Source organism: Hemibagrus wyckioides, linkage group LG20 (assembly GCF_019097595.1).
Source record: "Hemibagrus wyckioides isolate EC202008001 linkage group LG20, SWU_Hwy_1.0, whole genome shotgun sequence".
NCBI lineage: Eukaryota > Metazoa > Chordata > Actinopteri > Siluriformes > Bagridae > Hemibagrus > Hemibagrus wyckioides.
In genome coordinates, this window is record NC_080729.1 from 7,220,994 (window position 1) to 7,246,214 (window position 25,221).

The following is a 25,221-nucleotide window of genomic DNA, read 5'->3' on the forward strand; positions in this document are numbered from 1 at the left end:
TCTCTCTGTCTCTCTCTCTCACACACACACACACAAACACATATATATCTTCTTTTCTCTTAGACGACTATCTTACACGACTATACATTTAGCAATCACCAACCAATAAGTACGGAAAATCTGCAACACTTTCCAGTAAGGTTCCTGAGTATCACATCAACGAAAAACAATAGCAAACAAATATAGCAACAAATTCAATGAACAATGTGTCTTGCTGTCTCATGACAGAAGACGAGAAGGAACTGTTTGTTTCAGAGAAATAGGAAGAGTCATATTGCTGAATCATGAAAAGCCTAAAACATAACAAAGATTAAAGGCGGAAACAGTAGCCAGTCTAAGACTATTAGTTATGATGAGGGTGATGATGATGATTAAAAATAACACATGAAGCCTCTTTAAATAGACCTGTCCTAGGTTAGGCTGATTTACCAATCACAACATAAAGAAATGAATAACTTTTAAATAGTGGACTGATGTGTTAATTATTGTTTAAAATGTCTAATCCTGCATTAAGATTTCAGAGAAAGCTTACTTTATTAATTCATTCACTCTTTACTCTGGACTTCCATTTAGAGTTTTATCCATTGCTGCTCTGAAAACGTTATTATATTTCGGAAAATCCTGATGATTTCCCACTTTAGTCTCCAAATGTGTTATTTTTACAAGACTACTTTTAATAGTTCATTTATACGAAACACTTGAGTCATTATTTCACAGATAAGTGCGATCAGATTATCAGATCTGATTATAACAGATAATCCCCCTTATAGTAAGGTATAGTAGATTAAACTATCCTTCATTCATTAATAATTAAGCTTAACACAGTTTTTTAACCACTACGTTTGTCCTTGTGACGGTTACAAATGAAACCCGCACAAAATTGTTACCTTAGGAAAAAAACACCATAAGATAAAAGTCTTTTTATACTTAAGTGCTTATACAATGACATGGATGGCTGAGTGTGCTTACGTGCACTCTCTGGTGTCTCCCATTTCATCTGGTATCTGATAGTGTAGAACCTAAAGAAGGTGATATTCTCCAAGCTGTCTTTCCTCGGCTCCTTAATTGTAGAAATTCCTTACCTGTTTACCTGTGCATGGAACTCTATCCACTGACCCCTTGCCAAGTAGATTTTAATGAGCTACCTTTCAAAAAAAAAAAAAAAAGAGCCTTTATTGTCCTAACGGCAGTTTTTGGCTCCTGAACAGTGGTCTCTTTCTTTAATGAAAGAATCAATATCTCTTACTCTCTCCCTCTCCTTCCTTTTATTCCAAAGGAGCCAAAAACCTGTAAGTCCCCTTGATTTGCTCCCCCCCCCTCTACCAAGTCCTCTCTGTGTCCTTAATCTGGAGACTGCTGGACGGCGAGCACTTAAAGCATATTGGAGCGTTAAGACGTATAGACTCTGTGGCTGGATTTCTCAGAAAAGTCTGCATCCCTCAGGACTTCGCGTAAAAAGGTCAGCATTTTTTCCCCACTTTCTCATGCTTTTTTATCAGTGCCAGTTTGATACTCTGGCATTTTTTAGCAGTGTTATCATTTTAAGTGCTGAGATCAGTGAGGTTACAGGAGGAACTGCATGTGTCATGTTTTAATTAAGAAAAGGATTTATGAGCTGTGGTTTTGTTGCATTCTGGAGGAGAGAGATATGGGCGCTATATAGTTGATTCAGGTCTTAGATTTGATTTATGTGTGAATAAGAATTTGATGCGTTGAAAAATATCAATTATAAGACCTATACACTAAAATGTGTTAAATAACAAGGTAGTTATTGAGTCTGTTATGTTCTTCAGTTGCTATGAATAATTCGACAAAACTAATAGTAAAAGATATATAACGGTGAGAGAAGTATATCTATATGTCCTAAAACTGTACTCTTTTTTTTCTTTGCCATTTGCAGTTAGTTGTTGTTGTTGTTAAATCCTCTATTAAAAATGGGTGTGTGGATGTGTAAGGTGTGTTTAATATTATTCATTTAACGTTGTTGAGTTTTATATATGCTCATTTGACGCACAACACCTAGTATATAATTAAAAAAGTATATCATTAAAATAAAATGTAAATGATTCCTCTTTCAATAGTGGATAAGTTAAAAAGAAATAATTCTTAATAGTTCAAGACACTCTCTATTGTCTGTCGGCTCACACTAGTTTTGGCTGGCAATGACTCACAAATCCCACATAACCTCCCTTCAGTTAGTAAGAGCAAAAACCTGAAAGTTGAGTTGTGTGTGTGTGTGTGTGTGTGGGCGTTAGTGACTGAGTGAGTAAGTGAGTGTGTTCGTTCTTGGCCCCTCCCTGGCTGAGGCATATAAAAGGACCCTCTTTCACCCGCTATCTTTGTCACTGCTTTTGGAACGAGACTACGCGTATATTGGGAATCCTTTTTTGTTTGAACTAAGACTAACAGAACCGAGGAAGCATGGTGTCTGCCGGGCTACAGATGTTGGGCACTGCCCTAGCCATCATTGGCTGGATCATGACCATTGTGATTTGCGCTCTGCCTATGTGGAAGGTCACAGCTTTCATTGGGAACAACATTGTAACAGCACAGATAACCTGGGAGGGCATCTGGATGTCCTGCGTTGTGCAAAGCACCGGGCAGATGCAGTGCAAAGTCTACGACTCTATGCTGGCTCTCAGCTCTGACCTACAGGCCGCCCGTGCACTCTGCGTCATTTCCATTTTGATTGGTATCTTTGGGATTCTCCTGGCCATCGCTGGTGGCAAGTGCACCAACTGTGTGGAGGACGAGAGCTCCAAAGCAAAGGTGGGCATCGCATCTGGCGTGGCTTTCATCGTCTCAGGCATCCTGTGTCTTATTCCCGTCTGCTGGACAGCCAACACCATTATCAGGGACTTCTACAACCCCTTAATACTCAGCGCACAGAAATATGAGATCGGAGCTTCTCTGTACATCGGATGGGCCGCTGCTGCCCTGCTGCTGATCGGAGGAGGCTTGCTCTGCTGCAACTGTCCACCCAAAGACAACTACAGTGCAAAGTATACAGCACCCAAATCAGCAGGATCCAAAGGCTACGTGTGATCATTACAAAAGATGCTTCAACTCTGGACTTGATCTTCATGGCATGCTGTATTTTGACCAGCTGATATAGATTTTTATTGTCTTGTGTATTTTTCGCTGCTCACCAAAGTCATGGCAGAACAAAGATTTAACTTACAAGCTGTAGAGGAACAAGCAATGTCATGACAAACAGCAGCGTTTGTCAAAGTTGGGTGTTGCCCTTTGGGGTTTTTTTGTTTTCTTTTTAACCAAGAGCATCTATATACTGACATGCTCTCATTTTGATCTGGTTTCATTTCACATTTGAACTGTATTAAATAATACAAGTGTATAGCATTTAAATTCTACATTTTTTTTGGTTTACATGTTGTACATTGTATGTTTTAAGATTTGATGTTATGGTGCATTCAGTGGCTCTTGCTTTTTTGTTACTGTTACTGTTACAATACATTTCAAATGAATACAAATAAACCCTTTTTTCTAAGAAAATAAGGAATATTTTTTATTGACCACACAGACATACCCTACACATATTTTGGTAACTTAAATGATTAAACTTAAAATATTTTTTCATTTAAAATTCAATCACTTTAAGTTATTTTGTGTAACAAATAACTTTTTAGGGAAAAAAAACATTTTTGAAGATGGCTACTTTAAACCAAACCAACATCTTACATAAACCCAGATTTAAAGAGAGATAATTAATAATTTCTAAGAATCACAAATGCTTTTCAAGAAATTTCATTTGACACATTTTTCTAGCATTAATACTGGATTTACTGACATAAATATAGAATAAAATTCACAGTATTCACATAGTTCATTGAGGTTTATCATAAACAAGACAACAAATTTACCAAGTATATGGGAAAATCAGCTATGGGATAAAGAGTTATTTTTAGTTACAGTGGAAATCACAACCTACCATTTTCAACAGTATTTGTCAATTCTATTTTTAGTTAGATTTTAATGATCTATTAACCTTGACTCTATTAACTTATAGACCTATAAATTCTGTCAACTTGGAGCTAATAATTATCTGTCATTTAAAATGTGTTCTGTGACTGGAAATTTAGGAATTAAAGGTGTATGACACTAATAAAGAGGCATATTATTATATTAGCATAAAATATTATAAACAAATAGGAAGTATGTTTAACAAAAGAATAGAGCATAACAGTGAGCATATACATATGCTGTAAATAATACATATATATATATATAGGTTTACTCTTATTGATTATATTGGATTATATTATATAAAAAAAATGTGTACCGACGGGTGCTTTTTTTTTTTATTACAGTACTTTTGGAGAAATATTGACTTTTGAGTGCTTGAACTAAAGGCTAGTAATTCGCTAAGGGGGGGGTTTGGGATGTCGACTCTTGGGGATTTCTCAAAAACATTTATGCAAGAGTGACACCCAGTGTTTCTTTAGTTGACCCTCAGTAGTCTACTCAAGGAGTATGCCTGAAAACACACTCTAGTGTACATAGAGCTTTACTACACTACTACACCAGATTGTAGTCATATCTGAAAACAAAGCGTACAATATAAAGTAAATTAGGCGTTCACTGCTGTTTATGTAGATTTACAGGTTACTGGGATACACACACATATATATATATGCAAGTTTGCTTATATATATATATATATATATATATATATATATATATATATATATATTTATATAAATAAAATTCTTATTTATTTATTTTTTAGCCAGGCATAACATTTCTGGGTTTGTTAAAATAATAGTTTTTAATTTAGAATTATTATTTATATTCAATTTATCTATACCTATTACTAAAACCAGTTTATATACATATATATATATATATATATATATATATATATATATATATATATATATATATATATATATATATATATATATATATGTGTGTGTGTGTGTGTGTGTGTGTGTGTATGTATATAACTCTTATTTATTTAAACCCAGAAATGTTGTGGCTAAATAAATATTATTATTATTATTATTAATAATAATAATAATAATAATAATAATAATAATAATAATAATAATAATAACAATAATAGAATCATTTAAATGGTCAACAGATATTTTATAGGTTTTTATTTATTGATTCATTCATTCATTCATTCATTTAGAAGCTCCTGGATAGAGTTGTCAGATTTAAACAAAATTCCCACTTTAACAATAACTTCTAAAAAAATAAAATAAAATTAAAATAAAGCACACAAGCACAATACATAAAATAGACCCACATGTTCGTGTACACTGAAAAGTTTTCACAGTCTTAGAAAACAAGCTGAAATTGGGGCATTTCTCATTTACGATATCTTCAGTAGATGAACTTTATACATCGAACATGGCAACCCTACTCGTGAACTAAACAACATCAAGGCAAGCGGGAGAGATATATAATACCGACTCCAGGCAGACTTTACAAGAAGGAAGTCGGAAACAATCTTGGATCAGGCGATAGCTAAAAAAACATCAAAATCAAGATCACAATCCGTCTTGAATAAACCAAAAGTGAGATTTCCCCCTGTATCCCTGTGAGTTAGTGCAGTGTATTGTATATGAAATGAGCCACAGGTGTATTCATTCATGTGACCTAAAGTTGACCCCTGAGGCTGATGGGACATTTTGTTGTGTCCCAATTCACCTACTATCCGTCCTAAATATTAACCGAGATCTGAATGAGTGTGTCCCAAATCGTTGGCTGTTAAAATAAGCATCCCAAAAGTACCCGGATTGAAAAAAAAAAAAAAAGATTGTGGTGGGGAGTTTTGAAAATTTTTTGGAATACTGGAAATTTTTATGTAGGAAATAAGAATGCAGTGAGGAGTCTAATTACAGTGACATTGTGCAGGATCTGGCAACCTTCTCTTCCAGTCCATAACATGTAAGTTATTGTGTTCTAGTACTTCCATACTCTAAAATGTGTGCTTTTTGGTCATGAAAAGAATGCATACTTTTAGCGCAGTTTATATATAAATAGGCAAATTGGGACACGGCGAAATTGGATTCAATTAAAGGTGGACTATTCAGGGTTTTTTTTGTATATTTGTTTTGTTTTCAGTGGTTTATGCCCCAGTATTCTTAACTATACTGCTTCAAATGTTCAAGTGTACACTGCTAGTCTAAATCATATGCCCGGTAACATTTTGGCAAGTAAATAGCGCCTGCTATCGGTTTGGAGCACATAATCTGTTCATTATGAAGTATATAAAGTATATAAAGTATTCATGTTCAGTAACATGGCTAATGTACAACATTTTATTTTCATCAGATCACTGGAATGGATTGATATGTTAGTTGATGACAGGGGCGTCACTAGGGCTAATCATTCGGGGCTCAAGCTTTCACAGCACTTGACTAAAACACCTTACAGCCCCAGACCGTGACAGCAATTTTTAAAAAACGGTCAGAAAACACAACACTCTTATTATTTAAACTAACTTTTAATTTTTAATGTTAACACAGTTGATAAAAGTCGGCTAACAAATGTATGTTGTGTCAAAAAGGAGGCCCACTGTCTCTGATTCTGAAAACCCCTGACATATAGGATCCTTTTGAATATTATTCCATACCTAAGACGTACAAAAGCCTTAAATTAAATAAGCCTAAAAATAGATCTAAATAAAATATAAACCATTAAAGCACTAAGTCATTACAGTCTGAACATCATGACTTTCTATTATTCAACTAATGCAGTATTTAAGTTAAAATACAGACATGACTTAGGTGAACAATGGGCCAGAACAGACTCCATCATTCGGCTGTTCTCTCAGTTGAAAAAGGAATTCTGTATGGTAATTGACCGTTTTGCTCAAGTGAAGTCTCTGATGATTCCACCCTAAATACAGTATAATACATACAGTAGTGCCAGCATAAATTAGGAATGAAATAAGGTGCAAGTATAATATAGATTTTTGTTAAATAATAATAATAATAATAATAATAATAATAATAATAATAATAATGGATCTACACGACACTGCTTCACATACAAGCTGTAAAAGAGCTAATACCTGTGTGAGAGAGAAAATGTAATGAATTTAATGAACTCCCTTTTTAGTAGAAATGATGGGAGGAGTCAGAAAAAAGAGTGAATGAAATTTTCTAAAGTTGCATACTGCTTGTGTTCATTTTTGTTTATTATTAAACAATATTACATAAAAATTCCCTTACAAAACGTGTTATTCTTGCTTACCCCCCTCTCCCTAATTAGCCCCTGATGTTTCGGGCCTAGCCCCTGATGTTTTCAAATCCTAGAAAGGCCCCTGGTTGATGATGATATGAGAAGGCTGTTTGTTCACTTATATGGCACTTTTAACAGTGGACACTGTCACAAAGCATTACAGAAATTTGAATATAGATATACCACCTTACATGTTTGAAATTTTAAGCCAAACGTACACCCATGCAAGTTTGCTTAAATCAAGCCTACTAAATGATGCAAACACAAATTTTTTCACATTTTGGTAATATCCTTTTCTCCTAGATTCTAGGAAACAGTAAGCTATGAAGCTGAAATGCACTTTTGTTTAAACTCAAGCAAGATGGGTGACCTTGAAGTACTTTGTGGGTCTTAGTGTTTTGGTGCTGTTAGAGGTCATGTTTTGTGATGTATACAGAAACCTTGTGAAGCATGAGGGCAGTAGTGTCAATTAGCAGTATCTTGATCTAAGAGAGCTAACCCCACCTACAGCATACCCTATAAATGCAAAACCTCAGCTGAATGAACATATTTGTCTGTCAGAGGAAATCTCTCTGTACTTTGAAAGTGAAAAGAATGACGTCTCAAGGAGTTCAGTTCATTGGCATTCTCACAGCCTTCTTGGGATGGTTGGGAGTCATCGTGGCATGTTGTCTGCCTCAGTGGAGAGTAACTGCTTTCATCGGCGCAAACATTGTGACAGCACAGATCATCTGGGAGGGAATTTGGATGACTTGTGCAGTACAGAGCACCGGGCAGATGCAGTGCAAGATTTACGACTCCATGCTAGCACTCACCGCGGACCTGCAGGCCGCCAGAGCAATGATCATTATTTCCATTTTGGCTGGCATCATTGGAATCATGGCGTCCATCGCTGGTGGGAAGTGCACCAACTGTATTGAGAATTCACGTGCTAAAGCTATGGCATGCATCGTGGCTGGAGTGTGTTTTATAATCGCCGGTGTGCTCTGTTTGATCCCTGTATCCTGGACAGCTCAGAGCATCATCGCCGAATTTTACAATCCCCTAATGACGGATGCACAGCGGAGGGAACTGGGGACTTCCTTGTACATTGGCTGGGCGGCTGCAGGTCTTATGCTGATGGGGGGAATTCTACTCTGCTTGAACTGCCCTCCCAATGAGCAGCGCATCTACAACCCAAAGTACACCAGTACAAGATTAACCCCTATCTCCAGGGAATACGTCTGATAGACACAGACTAGTCTCAAAATATTGCTGTATATCCATGGTTTCTGTTTAGAATTAGTGCTAGGATTTGGAAGGCATTCTGAACTGGGGGGTTTTCTGAAAGTTTTCTTCTCATCACCAATCGCTTGTAAATAAACCACATTAATCACACGGTTATACCACATCAGTTTATTGAATTTATTGTTTTCTTTATGACGCAAACACAAAGTGAATATATGTCTAACTTATCTAATCAGTGCTAAGAGCTTTAGGTGAAATAATAGTGAATCGTCTTCTGGTGGTCTGTTAAAGAATGGTATTTGAAAACTATTGCCTCAGAGCTGGTGAACATATTTTAAAAAACTGCCTTGAGTTCAAGATCTCTGGTATTTCCATGAAAAAAATGAATGAACAGAGAAATATGTATTTATTGTTCTAGATTTTTTATTATTATTGTTATTTTTATTTTGTTACCTGTCCGTGGTGCTAGTCAAAAGTTGCATGAAAGTAATGTGAAAATACAAAAAAAACCCTCCTTTTTGAATTATATTATTTATTGCTAGAAAACATAAAAATGTTAGTACCAGTAATATAATTTATTAAAAGGAATTTTATGTAACTGGACTTTTACAAGTTTTAGATGAATTCCCCTGTTTTGGACAAAATAAATGTAGGATATGCTTAAACAATACAAAATTGTATCCTGCATGAAATCTACAATATACACCAATATGAACATATACCTTCTGTTTCAAAACCACAGGCATTGTTATGATGTTGGTCCTCCTTTTTATAAGTTTTAATAACCTCCAATCATTTGGAAAGGCTTTCCACTTGATGTTGGAACTTGATTGTAAGGATTTGTATCCATTTAGCCAGACAAACTTTAGTGAAGTTAGTTCTCAGTCAGCATTCTAATTACTCTTAAAGGTGTTCAGTGGGGTTGAGGTCGGGGCTCCATGCAGGCCACTCAAGTTCTTCCTATCTTTATGGATCGGGCTTTGTCATGTTGGAACAGTTTTGGGCTTCTCAGATCCAGAAAAGGGAAATCTTAATCCTACAAGTTACAAAGACATTTTAGACAATTGTGCACTTTCAACTTTGGGGCAACATTTTGGGGACACATATGGGTTGATGGAAAGGTGTCTGCATACTTTTGGCCATATGGTTTAAATTATTATTCTAAATAGCTACTCTATAGACTTGCAATGTGGCTTCCTGATTTTTTAGGTTTTGAAAAGGGTGAAGAGTGCTCACTATACTAATTCAGCTGGAAAAGTTTCTCCAATTTGTTTGAATTAAGGTTTCACAAAGTTCTCTGCTAAAGACATGTTTTTTTTTTGCTTTTAATATTCACTCTGCATAGACATTTGACCTTTAGGCAAGTCACAGTATTTTTGTCTTGAGCTCCTAAACCTGTTTTTTGTTTATGGTCTGGGTAGAAGTGCAAACGCTGATGTATATCTTTAAACTTTAAAGCAGGATTTATGTTGTGTCTAAACCAGTCCTTAAACCAACATAACAAAAAAAAAAAAAAAGGTTTCCGTTTCCAAGAGCAAATTGCTGCATGGAAAATTTGTGTTCTTACTTTTTCTTTACTTTAACCAATTTCTTCCACAAACGTTAAAGATCAATCTTAACTCTTAGGGACAAAAGATTTCCATTTATCATGTTATTAGCTGGGCGGCATGGTGGCTTAGTGGTCAACACGTTCGCCTCCAGCATCCTGGGTTCAAGTCTCGCTCCCGCTCACTGTGTGTGTGGAGTTTGCATGTTCTCCCTGTGCTTGGTGGGGTTCCTCTGGGTGCTCCAGTTTCCTCCCACAGTCCAAAGACATGCTTCTAGGCTGATTGGACTCTCTAAATTGCCCGTAGTGTGTGTGTGTGTCCTGCGATGGGTTGGCACTCCGTCCAGGGTGTATCCTGCCTTGATGCCCGATGACTCCTGAGACCTGAGTATAGATCAAATAAGTGGTACAGACAATGAAATGAAATGAAACGAAAAAATGAAATGTTATTAGCTGTCCACTGAAAAAATATATACTAGCAGATCTTGAATATAATCTAAATCTTAGCATTATCAGATTACAATAAAAACAAATATATATATATATATATATATATATATATATATATATATATATATATATATATATATATATATATATATATATATATTTGTTTTTATTGTAATTTATCATATGCTATTTATTGATTTCAACCCATTTTTAGATTATTGGTTTTGTTCCAATGGCAGATCAGTTAACTGCTTAATTTCAGCATTTTCTAATGAAAGGAATCAAATTATTCAATTATTCAGCAACAGAATAAGTGGTAATACTCTACATACTCTACATACAATACTGTATTTTGTATATACAGTAAACTGTAGTTTTAACTTTTGGTTTAACAGCAGCCAAAAATAAAATAAATATTTTTTTTTTAAATAAATTTTAAATAAATAAATAAATAAAATAATAACATAAAAAAATGACTGAATGTAGTCCCTTGAAAGAGCACACTATTCGTACATGAATGTGCTTTTACTAGGATGTGTACTGCAGCGGCCATATTTTGCTCTGTCTCCTGACAATGTAAGGAATCCTGCTCATCAGGAAAAGCCGTTCTGCTTACACAACTCCTCCTTGTGAGAATCTCTGTCTAACCAGCTTTCACTTCCTTAAATTCTATCAGATGTGACTGTGGCACCACAACAGCTCGTTGAACTTTGAAAACACAGCTTCAAAATGGGGAGAATTGCCAAGGAGGTGTCAGGCCAGACACTGTGCTTCATTGGGCTGATCGGCCTGTGTCTGACGTGTGGCTTACCCATGTGGCGTACAACCTACTTCATCGGCGCCAACATCGTGACAGGCCAGATTGTCTGGGATGGGCTTTGGATGAACTGTGTGATGCAGAGTACGGGCCAGATGCAGTGCAAGATCCAGTCGTCCATCATGACCATGACACAGGACCTACAGGCCGCACAAGCCCTCATCGTCATCGCCATCTTGATTGCTTTTGCTGGCGTACTTATGGTATTCATTGGGGGAAGATGCACCAGCTGTTTGAAGAACGAGTCCTCAATGGCCAAACTGGTCATTTTTGGAGGTATCCTGTGTATTATAGCTGCTGTTGTATGCCTCATTCCGGTCTGCTGGTCTGCGACATTCACAATCTACGATTACGAAAACGTTCTCGTACCCACGTCACAGAAAAGAGAGATAGGTTCTTGCATATACATCGGCTGGGGCACTACATTCGTTCTTCTGCTCGGAGGGATCATTTTGTGCACCTCTTGCCCACCAAATTATACGAATCAGAACATGTATCCCTACCAAGGACCTTACATTAGACCGGCCGGAAATTACATGCCTCCCAAAGGATATCCACCCAGCGTTACATATTCTGGAACCTATGTTCCGGGTAAACCATACATGGCTCCAGGAACTTACGCCGCTGTTCCAAGGCAATACATGTAAGCAAACAAATGGATGTGAACTACCTACTTTAAATCCTCAAGTCACTGCTCTTTGATTTGTCTTGAATCTGTATGTTTGAACTTAATTACATGTGAGACAATTGTCAGTGTTTAAACTGAAAAAATGCTTTGTTGTCTTATTATATTCATTTCTAACCTTTGACTAAGAATCTTGTATAATACAGTGCAGAAGCTTTTATTAATGTTTTTATGCTTAAGTTGCAAATGCCTTGAAAGTGTTGCCTGAAGCCTGAATAAATGGTCACATTTTTTTGAATATTGCCTAAAAATGTTAATGTCAGGGCGCTTTAAAAAAAATATTGTTTTAGCCAAAAAGCAGAGACTTTGCTCTTTACAGCAATGTATAAAACTCAGAATGTGGTGTGACTCCAGAATAATGAAGCTGGTCACAAATGGTTGGTTTGTAAATACTGTTTTGCACTTTTTGTGTTTTTATTGTCATGTCACACTTCTCAGTGTCGATAACCAAAATAAAGCCTTTTAGAATTCCTTGTAAATGAACACATTTCTCTTATAACACTGCATGTGCATTTTTTGTAATGAGTTGAGTTTAAAAACACTGATTAAACAAATTGTCTAAATATATTTCTTACAATATATGTGTGTGTGTGTGTGTGTGTGTGGTATAAAAATGTAGAATTATGTCATTAAGAACATGTACATTGTTCAGTAGCTTTTTATTCAGCAGAATTTATTTTATATATTATTTACATATATAAAAAATATTTGTATTTTTAAAGAATTATGAAGAATTAGGATATTTAATACACACATAAAATATTCATCCATTTTCTATACCCGCTTTATTCCTAATTAGGGTCACAGGGATCTGCTGAAGCCTATCCCTGCACACATTGGGCGAAAGGCACCCTGGGCAGGTCACCAGTCCATCACAAGGCCCCATAAAATATATTAATCATGAATTAATTAGGTTAACATATTCAATATTAGATTACTATAAGGTTTAAATAATAATAATAATAAATAATTACAGATCTTGAATCGAAAGAATGACGTCATAGGGATTACAGAGTTGAGAGAAAGTAGTACACATAAACAGAATATAAATCTGAAAAGGACTATCATTGTATATTATTTATATTAGTAGTTGTGTGTTAATATAATGAACTCTGTGCCCTTAAATGGTTTACTTCTAAAACACCTTAGATTTTCTGTCTGAAACAAGTATCATTCTTCAAAAATGGCAAAATAGTTCTGTTGAAAAACTGGACTGTCAGTAAGATGAACACGGTTGTTTTTCACAGAGGTCACATGTTCATGGTGACATAATGGAGTATCATACATATGAAAAACATCCGGTTTGTAAGATGTTCAGTAACAACAACCTTAAAAAAGGTATAAAAATAAGGAAGCAAATGTAGTAGAACATAAATTTACAGGTATAAATGTGTATTTTTCTTTCCAAAATAAAAGAAATTGCTGGTTAAATGTAAATAGCTCTGAGTTTTGTTTCAAGGGGAAACAAAATTTTTTGTGTGTTTCTTCTGACGCATGGCCTGTGTCTTCATTTAGCCTGTCACTGTTTGCTTTCGAATACACCACAGTCTTTCATTTTCTATGGAATCTTGTTAGGCCTGCTACCAAGCCTGGAAACTGACTTTAGAATAAACGACTTTGTTAAACGACAACCTCCCTTGTTAATTAAAAGAAAATCTGACATTATTTATTCTGACATCGTAGCATGTTTACAAAAGACCAGAAGCTTTCATAGTAGTGAGTTAGTGCTCAAAGAAAATAAACAAAATATTGGCCATTTGCTGCCAGGTGCTTGGCTTGGGCCTGGGCATCCTTGGATTCTTGGGGACCATCATGGTTTGTTTCCTTCCCATGTGGAAGGTAGTTTTGGTCTATGAAGCCAACATTGAGACAACGCAGATCATCTAGGAGGGCTTGTGGATGTATTGTGTTGTGGAGCACACAGGCAAGATGAAGTGTAAGAGCTATGACTCCTTACTGGCACTACCCCAGGATCTTCTGCCTGCCAGAGGTCTAATCGTCATCATTCAAGCTTATTTGCCACAACCCTGGGAGTCACTCGAAGCATGCAACAATGCAGCAAGTGCAACAATTTTCTGAAAAATAGGAGCATCAAGATCAAGATGGTCATTGCCAGCAGTATCTGCTTCATCATTGCTGCTGTCTTGTGCCTTATTCCAGTCTGTTTGACCACTAGTGCCATCAAGGACAGGTATTTCCCCATTCTCACCAGTCTGTCAACTGATCTGGATCTCCAATCTACATTGGATATGTGGTCACCACAATTCTGTTTCTCAGTGGTCTTGTAAATCTGCTCTGTAGCTTCTGTGTACTGCAAGAGGAGATAAGTTACAAGTATTCCCAGTGTCCATCATCCAGTCTATGTCTAGCATATAAGCAACTGGCAGAGAATTTTTAATTCCTGATAATGTTCTGCAGTCTCTTACTCCATTGGGGAACTACAATGATGGACCTCAGATGTTTGCTATGAAGAGGTGTGTGACTGTTCTGCAGTGTGGCATAGACTTTAAGGCACCTTTTTTATAAGCATAAGGATGTTGTAAATAGAGGAAACACATTCATAACACCAGGGTAAAGCCATAAAGTCTGAATAAAAACGCAAAAATAAAATGGCTTTCAAAGCTATTAGATAGCATGTTAAAGACAAGCTTTTTTAATATAAAATAGTAGCAAAAATAATCATATATATCATGTACAAGGATTGTAATATTGTTACAGTGAAGAATCTGGGACTTTCTGCATTTCAGCAATGTATAAAATTCAGAATGTTTTCATGTGTTAAAGTGGGTCGCAAATGGTTGGTTTGTAGATACACTTTTGCACAGTTTGCGTTTTTATTGTCATTACACACTTCTCACTGTTGATAACCAAAATAAAGACTTGTCATGAAGTGTGTTCTTCCGGCTTTTCTGAATTTCTTGAAAATAAATGTGTTTTTCTTATAACAACATAAGCATTTTTTTTTTTTTTACTATGAGCATTATGTGTCATTTAACCTAATATTAATTTGTTATAAAAAAATACCACAAATTACACAAATTTTCTAAATATATTCCTTACACAAATTCGTAAAAAATATAATCCTGTTTATTACAGAAACAAATTACAATTAATAACAAGCCTAACTGCCTTAAGGGAGCATCACATGCTAAAAATACAAAATATTCATTGAAAAAAAAAATATTTTTTTGAAAAAATGTAGACATAAACTTTTATTTATTTACTGATATTAGTTTACTGTTGTTAGCTTAGTTTTCTGCTGACACATGAACATATTTGTCCATCATATGCTTTCAAATTTCCTTAGGCTTTTGTTCATCCCATCAAAACTGTTGTGTCTTTTATGTTCTATGGAATCTTATCAGGCCTGATACCAAGCCTGACCACTTTAAAATAAACAATTAACTCCACCCTTATTAAAAAGAAAACCTCAGTCAGTGGTCAAAAGATATGTCTCTTTGTTCTGCCATTGTAGCATGTTTACAGAAGACCTGAAGCTTTCATAGCAGTGAGTTAGTGCTCAAAGAAAATGTTGGACAAAATATTGGCCATTTGCTGTTGGATGCGGGGCTTCAGCATGAGCATTATTGGATTCTTGGGGACTATCATGGTTTGTGTCCTTCCCATCTGGAAGGTAAAAGCGGTCTACAGTGAGACATCCCAGATCATCTGGGAGGACCTGTGGATGTACTGTGTCACACATAGAATACACAGGCAAGATGGAGCTATGACTCTTTGCTACCAATGCCCCAGGATCTGCAGTCTGCTAGAGCTCTAATCGTCATCTCTATCATTGTCTGCTTTTTTGCCATAATCCAGGGAGTCACTAAGTGCATGAATTTTGTGAACAATAGGAGCACTGAGAAGGGCATTGCTAGCAGCATCTGCTTCATGGTTGCTAGAGTTCTGAGCCTTATCTCAGTCTGCTGGTCCACCCATACCATCTTCCAAGACTTCTACAATCACATCCTCACCAATGCTCAGAAGAGGGAAATAAGGGCTGCAGTCTACATTGGCTTTGGCAATGGCACACTTCTGTTTCTTGGTGGAGCTCTTCTTTGCAGTTCCTCTCAAATGAAAGAGCAAAAGAATCATAACAATGAGTACAAGTACTCCCAGCCATGGTCCATTGCCAACAACTGGCCTACATCTGAACGTGGAAGCACCAGGCAAAGAATTCTTCATTCCTCATAATAATCTTCCCACTCCCGTTTTTCTTGTTCCGTTGGGGAACTACAAAAAAAAATGAGCAAAGATGCGCATCTGATGTTTGCTGTGAAAATATTTTTGACTGTTCTGCAGTGTGGTATAGGCTTTAAAGGTTGCTGTAACACATTTATAACACAAGGGTAATCCCATAAGCCTGAATAAAATATATATATAATATAAAATTGCTTTTAAATGCCATATACCTTTCCATCAAGCCTCAGGTGGCGTCTGATTGGCCCCGAATTTATTCTGCAGCTGGACCCCAAACATACAGCCAATAGAAAGAACAAGGAGTCCTGGAAGTGATAGTTTGGCCCCCACAGAGACCTGATCATGGTCTGTCTGGGATTACATAAAGATACAAAAGGTTTTGAGAAGGCCTACATCCAAAGAAGGTCTGTGATTGGTTCTTCAAGACATGTGGAACAACCTACCTGTCAAGGTCCTTCAAAAACTGTGTGCATGTGTACCTAGAAGAATTGGTGATGTTTTGTGGGCAAAGGGCAGTCACCCCAAATATTCATTGATTTGGATTTCTCTTCTGTTCATTATCTTTCAATTTTGTTAATTGATAAATTGAGTCTTTCTTTTCTGCATGTTTTTACATCTGAGAATCTGAGAATGTAAAATTCAGAATGTGGTCAAGTTTGGTCAACACTTTTGCACTGTTTGGCTTTTGTTTTATTGTCATTACAAACTTTTCAATGTTGATATCCAAAATAAAGGACTGTTATGGAGAGGTGTACACCCCCAGCCATTCAGAATTCCTTGAAAATAAATGTGTTTCTCTGATAACAATGTATATGTATTTTTTATTATGATCTAAATGCGACATTTTTACCTATAATTCATTAGTTATAAAATAACTCAAATGAAACAAAATTCTAAATATTACAAATCACAAATTCTTACAAAATTCGAGTCTGTTTATTGCAACACCAAACTCTTAAAGGAGCATCATCCATTAAAAATACAAAATATTTCTATGAAAAAATATATACTTTGTCATTATATTGAGAACAGAATTCACATGTTCATGATGACATGCTGTGGGAGGTAACTGCACAAATGCACCAGGTTTAAAGGAAGCATGATGTAAATGACCATTAACTTTTGTTTATTCACTGGTCAGGGTTTCACTTCCGTTAAAGGGGATTTTTTACTTGTTTACTTTCAAATGACCACAGACTGATCTGCATCTCGTCGAAACTATTTTTCCTTCACTGTCTCAAAGGAATCTTGTCAGGCCAGAAACCAACACTTCGTACTGGTTTCAGTACAAACTCAACTCCACCCTCCTCAATGCGCCATATAACCTGCTGGAGAAAAGGTGTTCCACGTTATTGTGCCATTGTAGCACGTGTGCAGAAGACCAGAAGCATTCACAGCAGTTAGTTAGCACTCAAAGGAAACTAACATGGTGTCCATGTGCCGTCAGATGCTGGGCTATGGCCTGGGCATCGTTGGATTCTTGGGGACGATCATTGTTTGTGCCCTTCCCATGTGGAGGGTAACAGCTTTCATCGGAGCCAATATTGTGACAGCGCAGATCATATGGGAAGGCTTGTGGATGACCTGTGTCATGCAGAGCACAGGCCAGATGCAGTGTAAGATCTACGACTCCATGCTGGCACTTCCCCAGGATCTGCAGGCTGCCCGAGCTCTGATCGTCATCTCCATCGTCGTCTGTGTGTTCGCCATGATCCTGGGAATCTCTGGTGGCAAATGCACCAACTTTGTGGACAAAGAGAACACCAAGATCAAGATGGCCATTGCCAGTGGTGTCACTTTCATCATTGCTGGAGTCCTGTGCCTCATCCCAGTCTGCTGGTCTACCAACACCATCGTCCAGGACTTCTACAACCCCATCCTGACCAGTGCTCAGAAGAGGGAGCTGGGGGCTGCAATCTACATTGGCTTTGGCGCTGCAGCACTTCTCATTCTCGGTGGAGGTCTTCTCTGCAGTTCCTGTCCACCACAGGAGGAGAAGAATTACAACAATGGCTACAAGTACTCCCAGCCACGGTCCACTGTCACCAGCAAAGCCTACGTCTGAGCGTAGAAGCACCGGGCTAAGACTTTTTCTCTTTCCCCAATAATGTTATGATCTCCCCCTTTCTTCTTGTTCAACTGTGAAAGAGGAGCAAAGACGGACATTAAATGTTTCCTGTGAACAGATGTCTAACTGTTTTACAGTGTGACTTAGACTATAAAACTTGTATTTATATTAAGCAAAAGGAGAATGTTGAAACAGATCCTGAATTGAAGGCTAAAGATGTAAAGATTGTGAGAATGTGATCAAGTTGAGAAGTTTGACATAAACTTCTGTAAAATGTAATAGGGGCTGAACAAATACTATACTTATTCAAAATGTAATGCTGAAAAGGACTGTTTTTTATTTTTATTTTTGTCATTATTTGTTTGTATAAAAATGACTTCTCAACAAATCTATAATTGTATATTAGAATTTTGCACATTAAAATTGTTGTACCACTATAATTAATTGTGTGTTTTACTGAATGTGCTTGAATCAGTGCCCATAGCATTTTTTGAAAGGAAAAGTGTCTTTTATTGTATATATCGTCTTCTGCAAAACTAAAAGAGAATAAAAAAGGATTTACACCAGCTCTTGCGTGAGTGCCTTGTGAGACAGAAATGCATAACAGCATTGATACCGATCTGTGACTCATGTTCGTTCTAGGTATTTGTTTTGGGCTCCAGGCAAACTAATAACACGAAACAGACATAAAGAGTAATAACATGGCATGTAAGAGTGTGTGTGTATCTGTGTGTGTGTGTGTTCTGTACCACACTTTTTTTTTGTCTTTCATGAAGTGAAACATTTTTTTGGTCATTTTCATACATCACCTTCCTGCCAAACTAGACTGGCTTCATTCATTAGAAAAATTTAATTCATCAAAACATCAGTAAAAAAACACAGCAGTTAATAAGAGTTTCCTTAGGAGTTTAAACCTCTTCATTTTGTATAGATTTTTTTGATGCTCTAGATTGTGCTTATAACTTGCAGTGTGTTTGCATACAAACTAGGCTTTCACGTATTACACAGATGCATGCTGAGATTCCTTGAATTGTTGCAACTACAAACTTTTATATAGAGCTCTGATACAACACGTGACCCCCAGCTTCAGTTACTCACACACCAAAGCATCTGGTAGAACTGGTATGGTGATGAGTGAGAAAGCAGTCCTGTTTGACAATACACATCTTTTATCTCTCTGCCAAGACTAATCTCAGGCTCTGTGTGGGAGAGAGTAAAAGAGTGAATGAGAGTTGTTTGTATATAAGGTGTGGGGATTGCTTAGATGGGTCTGAAGATAGTGGACTCTATTATAAAAGATATATGGCTGAACTGTGTGGTAAAGAGCATAGGTGAGATACAATACAATGTCTCTATGCCAAAAAGAAATATCCTCGCAAACTATCGTTTGCTCCTCAGTTCAGCCATAAAGCTTCCATCAACAGGTATTGCTTTAATGTTGATTACGTATAAATATAATTAATATATTACATCCATCCATTACCTTGTAGTCGATATTAATCACTTGAATTTGCTTTCTGTGAAAGTCTGTTTGCTTACAGACTAGAGTAAACCAGTGTATCTGCATATTTTGTATATTACCTAGGTGATTTTGAGTTTCCTTCCAAAGAGTTTCAACCACAAACTTGTAAGCTGAGCTTCGGTACAGAATGTGCCCCCCACCCCGCTTTGTCCATACCATAAAGAAACCCGTAAAGCTGGTATCGTCATGGCACTAAGAGACAGCCCTAAGCGACTGCACACACCTCTTTGCATTAGCATTAACAGGCACCTGAACACAATCTCAAATTGATTCTGTGCTGAGAACAGAGAAAGAGAGAGAGAGAGTGAGAGAGAGCGTCTGTCAGTGAGTGTTACACAAATCTGATGTGGAAATGGCTTCAATGGGGCTACAGATGCTGGGGTGCGCACTAGCTTTAATCGGCTACATCGGGGTGATCTTGGTCTGTGGTCTGCCCATGTGGCGAGTCACGGCCTTCATCGGAAACAACATTGTGACATCCCAGATCTTCTGGGAGGGCATCTGGATGAGCTGCGTGGTGCAGAGCACAGGTCAGATGCAATGCAAGGTCTACGATTCCATGCTCGCTCTGACTTCGGACTTGCAGGCTGCCCGCGCGCTAATGGTCATCGCACTGGTGGTGGGCATCGCTGGGATCTTTATGGCCTTTGCTGCTGGCAAGTGCACCAATTTTATTTCTGAAGGGAATGGCAAAAGTAGGGCATCTATTGCTGCTGGAGTTGTCCTAATCATCGCAGGAGTCCTTACCCTCATTCCCGTGTCCTGGACGGCCACCAGTATCACAAGAGATTTCTACAACCCCTTACTGGTTGACGCCCAAAAGCGTGAGCTGGGGGCTTCACTATACATCGGATGGGGGGCTGGATTTCTCTTGGTGCTAGGAGGGGGACTTCTCTGTAGTTCCTGTCCATCCAAAGAGGACCGTGCTCCATCCATCAAGTACCAGACGGTCAAGTCTAAAATATCCAGTGTAAATAATTCAGTGCCCAGCTATGTCGCGGCATCACAGAGGTCTGCAACTCCCACGAAGACCTACATCTAAAATCATGTGAAAGACTTTATGCATAAGACATTGCACGAAATACTTAACGTCTATTTGTAGTTTGAAGACTTTTATATATTTCAACTGTCCAATATTATTTGAATTTCTGTAGCGTTTCCACACTATGAATTATGTATATGTGCACAATGTTTTTATATGTTTTATGGCACCTATAGGGCCAACCATACATTGTGATGTTTAGATACTCTGCTTTGGCAATAAAAAAAGGCTATTTATAGTTTGGTTTCTATGTTTGTGTTCCAAATGATACCACTTATGCTGTAGTCCCTCTCAATGCATCAACGCCCATCAAAAACCTGCTTAACAACCTGGTTGGAACATCTGATAAGACACACCTATGACACTAGCACACCATGTTTACTTGGGAAATTGTCAGTTTTTGGAAATTTCATGTATGTTCCTAGTCATCAGGCACTGAAACTCAGACAAAACAATGCATTGTCAGTTTTCTGTGTGTTTCAGGCTTAAACGGAACTAGATGGTTATTATGTTATAGTAATTGAGAACATCATGCCCTTATTTGAGGAGTTATTACTTCCCCCTGTTTAAAAAAAACAACAACTCATGAGCAAAATTGAATCCTTTCAGATCATCTTTACGAAGGATTTTATTTTTTAAAAAGGTGCTTTATCATGTGTAGGAGTCGATGTGTCCCATTGTCAAAAATCTGGACCTTTAGTTTATATAGTGATGAGTATATGATGTCATACATAGTTTTGGCTTTAGACCAATATTTGTTTCAACGTGTGAGCTTTCAACCTGGATTATATCTAAAAAAACTTAAATGACTCAGAGATGGTCAAGGTTTTCACATTCGGTTTCTGAGGCTGGTTTTACTGTTTAAACTTAACACGTAAGACATAAAGCATGATGTGGAATGTGGTTGTGGGACAATAATCAAAAAAAGGGTAGGGTGATGAGACTGAATGTTATTGCTGGAAGGCATTTGTTTTCCAGCACTTCCTGAAGTGATTATTACTCTTTTTTCTTCATCTATATGTGTTTAATTATAAATGACACATACACTATATGGTCAAAAGTAAGTGGACACCTGAACTAATCAACCCATGGGTTCTGTTTTGAACATCCTATTCCTGATTTTCTTCCTCATTTGCTGTTACAATAATCTCCACTCTTCTGGGAAGGCTTCCCAGTCAGTTTTGGAGGGTGGTTGTGAGGATCTTTGTTCATTTAGCAACAAGAGCATTTGAGAGGTCAGATAACTAGACTTGGTGTTGGACAATCAACGTTCCAATTTATCCCAGAGGTGCCCAGCATGGTTGAGATCCAACCTTAGACAACCATGCCTTTATTCGCCTTGCTTTGTGTATTGTCATGTTGGAACCGGTTTGGGCCTCTTAGTTCCAGTGAAGGGAAATAGTAATGGTGTAGCATACAAAGACATTCGATACTATTATGTGCTTTCAGTCTTCTGGCAGCTTTTAGGGGGGGAAACACCCATAAACAACCAACAATAGGTGTGATGGTCAGTAATGACAACATACTCTTGGGCATATAATGTAATTTAAACCATTACATTCAAAGTTGTAGGACGTCTCCAATGCAAATAAGTTGTTCTTGTCATGACTTAAGCAGCTGCCTCATTTGACTCTAAGCTTTCTCTGTCTCTCTCTTGAAATTAAGAGAAGCAAAAAGCAAAACAAATGAAAATAAAACAGTGTAAAGTCATCTAATCTGAAGCCCTTTAATATTAAATAAATATATTGTCAAATATATTTAAATATATTTGTTAAATAAAAACTCGTTTTTTTATATATTTGCCATACAAGTCCCTGTGAATATAATAATATATATGAATATAGTAATATAAACCAGTGATCTGAATTACAGCTGGTGTTATTTTCACAGCTTATGCAATAGAAACAGCTCATGACTAATGAGATTAGATTTCAGTGAAATTGTGATACTGTGGGTGCCAGGGGTGGAAAAACACACAAAACACATTATACAATACTGCCATCTAGTGTAATGGAATCAATCAATACCATATGAGAATATCCTTCATTTTTCGTATTTTATTTATTAATTTATTTTTTAAATAATTTTTTATTTTTGTTGTAAGACATATTTCTATGATGCATTCGTTGAATTTGTTTCGATTACTACTTGTCCTGTACTTTGTTTTGACATTGTAGCCTACTATCTTTGACCGGATTACATGATTATTACATTTTCTGGTTGTTTAAATGACTTTATTTATCGAAACTTGGTTGGATATCTCATTAGAGAACTTATTTTGGGGCAACAAATTGTAACTATTATTGCAGGTTATGTTAAAGTTAGCATCAAAGGTGGTTAAAAATACCCTAATTCTTTCCTCAAAGTCATAGGGCAAATACTCATTAAAATAAATACTCTGGTATTAAAGCTCAAACTTTGTTTAAAGTATGAAAGTAAAACACAAGAACGCTAAGGCTAACAGCAGCTTTATTTCTTCATATCTCAAATCTTAGGCAGCATGAACACAAAATAGCTGAATGCTAACCGCTAGCTAACATTTAAGAGAACAGAACTTAGCCGAGGTTAACTATCAACAGATTTATTCCTCATCATATTCCTCTGTTAGATAGCATAATAATACAAACTAGCTCAATGCAAACTAGCTCACTGCCTTAAAATATTTGTAATGGCAGAAAGATTACGGTATTTCTTGCTATCTTGTCTGTTACAGGTTAGCTTTGTTAGGAATTTAGATCAACTCTTTGAAGCCAGGAAGTCTGATGCTAAAAGGCCATCTTATCACTTTAAAAAATATTTGATGATAGAAAAATGTAGCAATGTATTGTTATATTTTGTTTACTTCCCAGCACTATTTGTTCATGTTCACCCCAACCGTCTCAGAAAGTCAAAATTATTAAACCAATCTTGGTCATCTTTTTGCCTTTAAACCTGAAGTGTTTTCAAAAGTCTGGATTTTGAGAATTAAATGCAGTTTGCAATTTTTTTTCTCTACTTTATCAGGCCTCCTTATGGCTCTGCAGGTGCTGGGCATCACACTGTCTATGATTGGCCTGGCTGGCACCATCATCATCTGCGCCTTGCCCATGTGGAAGGTGACAGCATTTGTGGGCACCAACATCGTGGTGGCGCAGGTCTTCTGGGAGGGCCTGTGGATGACCTGCGTGTACGAGCACACGGGCCAGATGCAGTGCAAGCTGTACGACGCTCTGCTAGACCTGGACCCTACACTGCAGGCCTCACGTGGCCTCGTGGTCACCACCATGGCACTTGCATGTCTCGGGTTCCTCATCTTCCTTATGGGAGCCGAGTGCACCAACTGTCTCAGCAATCCACGGGCCAAGGCTAGGATCGTGGTGGCATCAGGGATCACTTTCATGCTCTCGGGGCTTGGCACCGCGATTCCCGTTTCCTGGACGGCTGACACCATTATCAGGGATTTCCATAACCCTATAGTGCATGAGGCTCTGAAAAGAGAGATGGGTGCTGCCATATATGTGGGCTGGGTGACGGCCGGGTTCTTGTTCATCGGTGGGGCAATTCTCTGCACCAGCTGCCCACCAGAGAGGGTCAAGCATTTCTCCAGGTATACGGCAACAAAGTCAGGCACACAAAGCAGCTATGCCTTCAAGAACTATGTGTGAGTTTAAGACATGTCCACTTCGTCGAACCAATGACCAAAATGAACATGCCTTCATGTTACAAAAGGACATCCTTAAATGCTGCCAAATGTCACGCGATCAGTTTCTTCAGATCTAAAAATCTTTTGTTTTGTGCCATGTATAATAATCACTGTGGTTGAAATCGGTCAGTTTTAACTTATTTGTTTTTTTACACTCATGCCTTTTGATGAAACCATATTAAACAGCCTGATGAATGTACTTTTCTGGAACAAATTAAAAGTCCATATGTATTCATTTAAAAAAAAAATCCAATTCATTTAATAGACCTACATTATTTATCTGGTGTTATTTTTATGTCATGACTGCATGTCTACTGACAAATCCATATGGCAAATACAAAACCCAATACCTGTGTTGAAACCTTGTTTTTCAGTGGCTGTGGCATAGAATTATTTCTAAACAGTAGTAACTTTTTCCTTTTTTTGTAGAATAAACTTGAATCCTTGTATGTGAATTATTTTGATGTGCGGTTAGATTTGGAATATCAGTACAAATTTAATTTGTCACTGATAGTATTAAAAACTGATAGTATTACCGTTGTTTTATGTTGAAAAGTCTGATTTTTTTACACATATTAAAACCCTTGTTTACTCAGTTTACAGCCATGATATAGCTTCTACTGTTTTTCATGAAGTATAAAATGAATGTTCTTTGTTAGCAACTTCCTGGTACACACCTTTAACGTGTGCTTGTGTTCCCATTTGAATAAAATTTGTTTCCATACTACATGCCTTTCCTACTTCATGGTGTCTCTCGAATGCGCTGT

General features: G+C 37.1%; 4 protein-coding genes and 1 pseudogene across 4 annotated transcripts; all 5 read left to right on the top strand.

Annotated features, from left to right (window-relative positions):
- The first annotated feature begins 952 nt into the window (after window positions 1-952).
- On the top strand, window positions 953-25,157 carry LOC131370848 (claudin-4-like). The gene is made up of 2 exons (XM_058418376.1): window positions 953-1,459; window positions 23,776-25,157. Exon 2 carries the CDS (start codon window positions 23,784-23,786, stop codon window positions 24,414-24,416), a length of 633 nt encoding a protein of 210 aa, XP_058274359.1. The 5' UTR covers window positions 953-1,459; window positions 23,776-23,783; the 3' UTR covers window positions 24,417-25,157.
- LOC131370849 (claudin-4-like) lies at window positions 2,329-8,517 on the top strand. Its single transcript, XM_058418377.1, has 2 exons — window positions 2,329-2,928; window positions 7,831-8,517. Exons 1-2 carry the CDS (start codon window positions 2,422-2,424, stop codon window positions 8,440-8,442), a joined length of 1,119 nt encoding a protein of 372 aa, XP_058274360.1. The 5' UTR covers window positions 2,329-2,421; the 3' UTR covers window positions 8,443-8,517.
- On the top strand, window positions 11,078-12,493 carry cldnf (claudin f). The gene has a single exon (XM_058418374.1). The coding sequence runs from the start codon at window positions 11,168-11,170 to the stop codon at window positions 11,900-11,902; it is 735 nt and encodes a 244-aa protein (XP_058274357.1). The 5' UTR covers window positions 11,078-11,167; the 3' UTR covers window positions 11,903-12,493.
- Window positions 15,281-16,134, top strand: LOC131341999 (claudin-like protein ZF-A89; annotated as a pseudogene).
- LOC131370851 (claudin-4-like) lies at window positions 17,461-21,010 on the top strand. Its single transcript, XM_058418380.1, has 2 exons — window positions 17,461-18,045; window positions 20,076-21,010. The coding sequence occupies exons 1-2, from the start codon at window positions 17,567-17,569 to the stop codon at window positions 20,770-20,772; spliced, it is 1,176 nt and encodes a 391-aa protein (XP_058274363.1). The 5' UTR covers window positions 17,461-17,566; the 3' UTR covers window positions 20,773-21,010.
- Window positions 25,158-25,221: the final 64 nt, after the last annotated feature.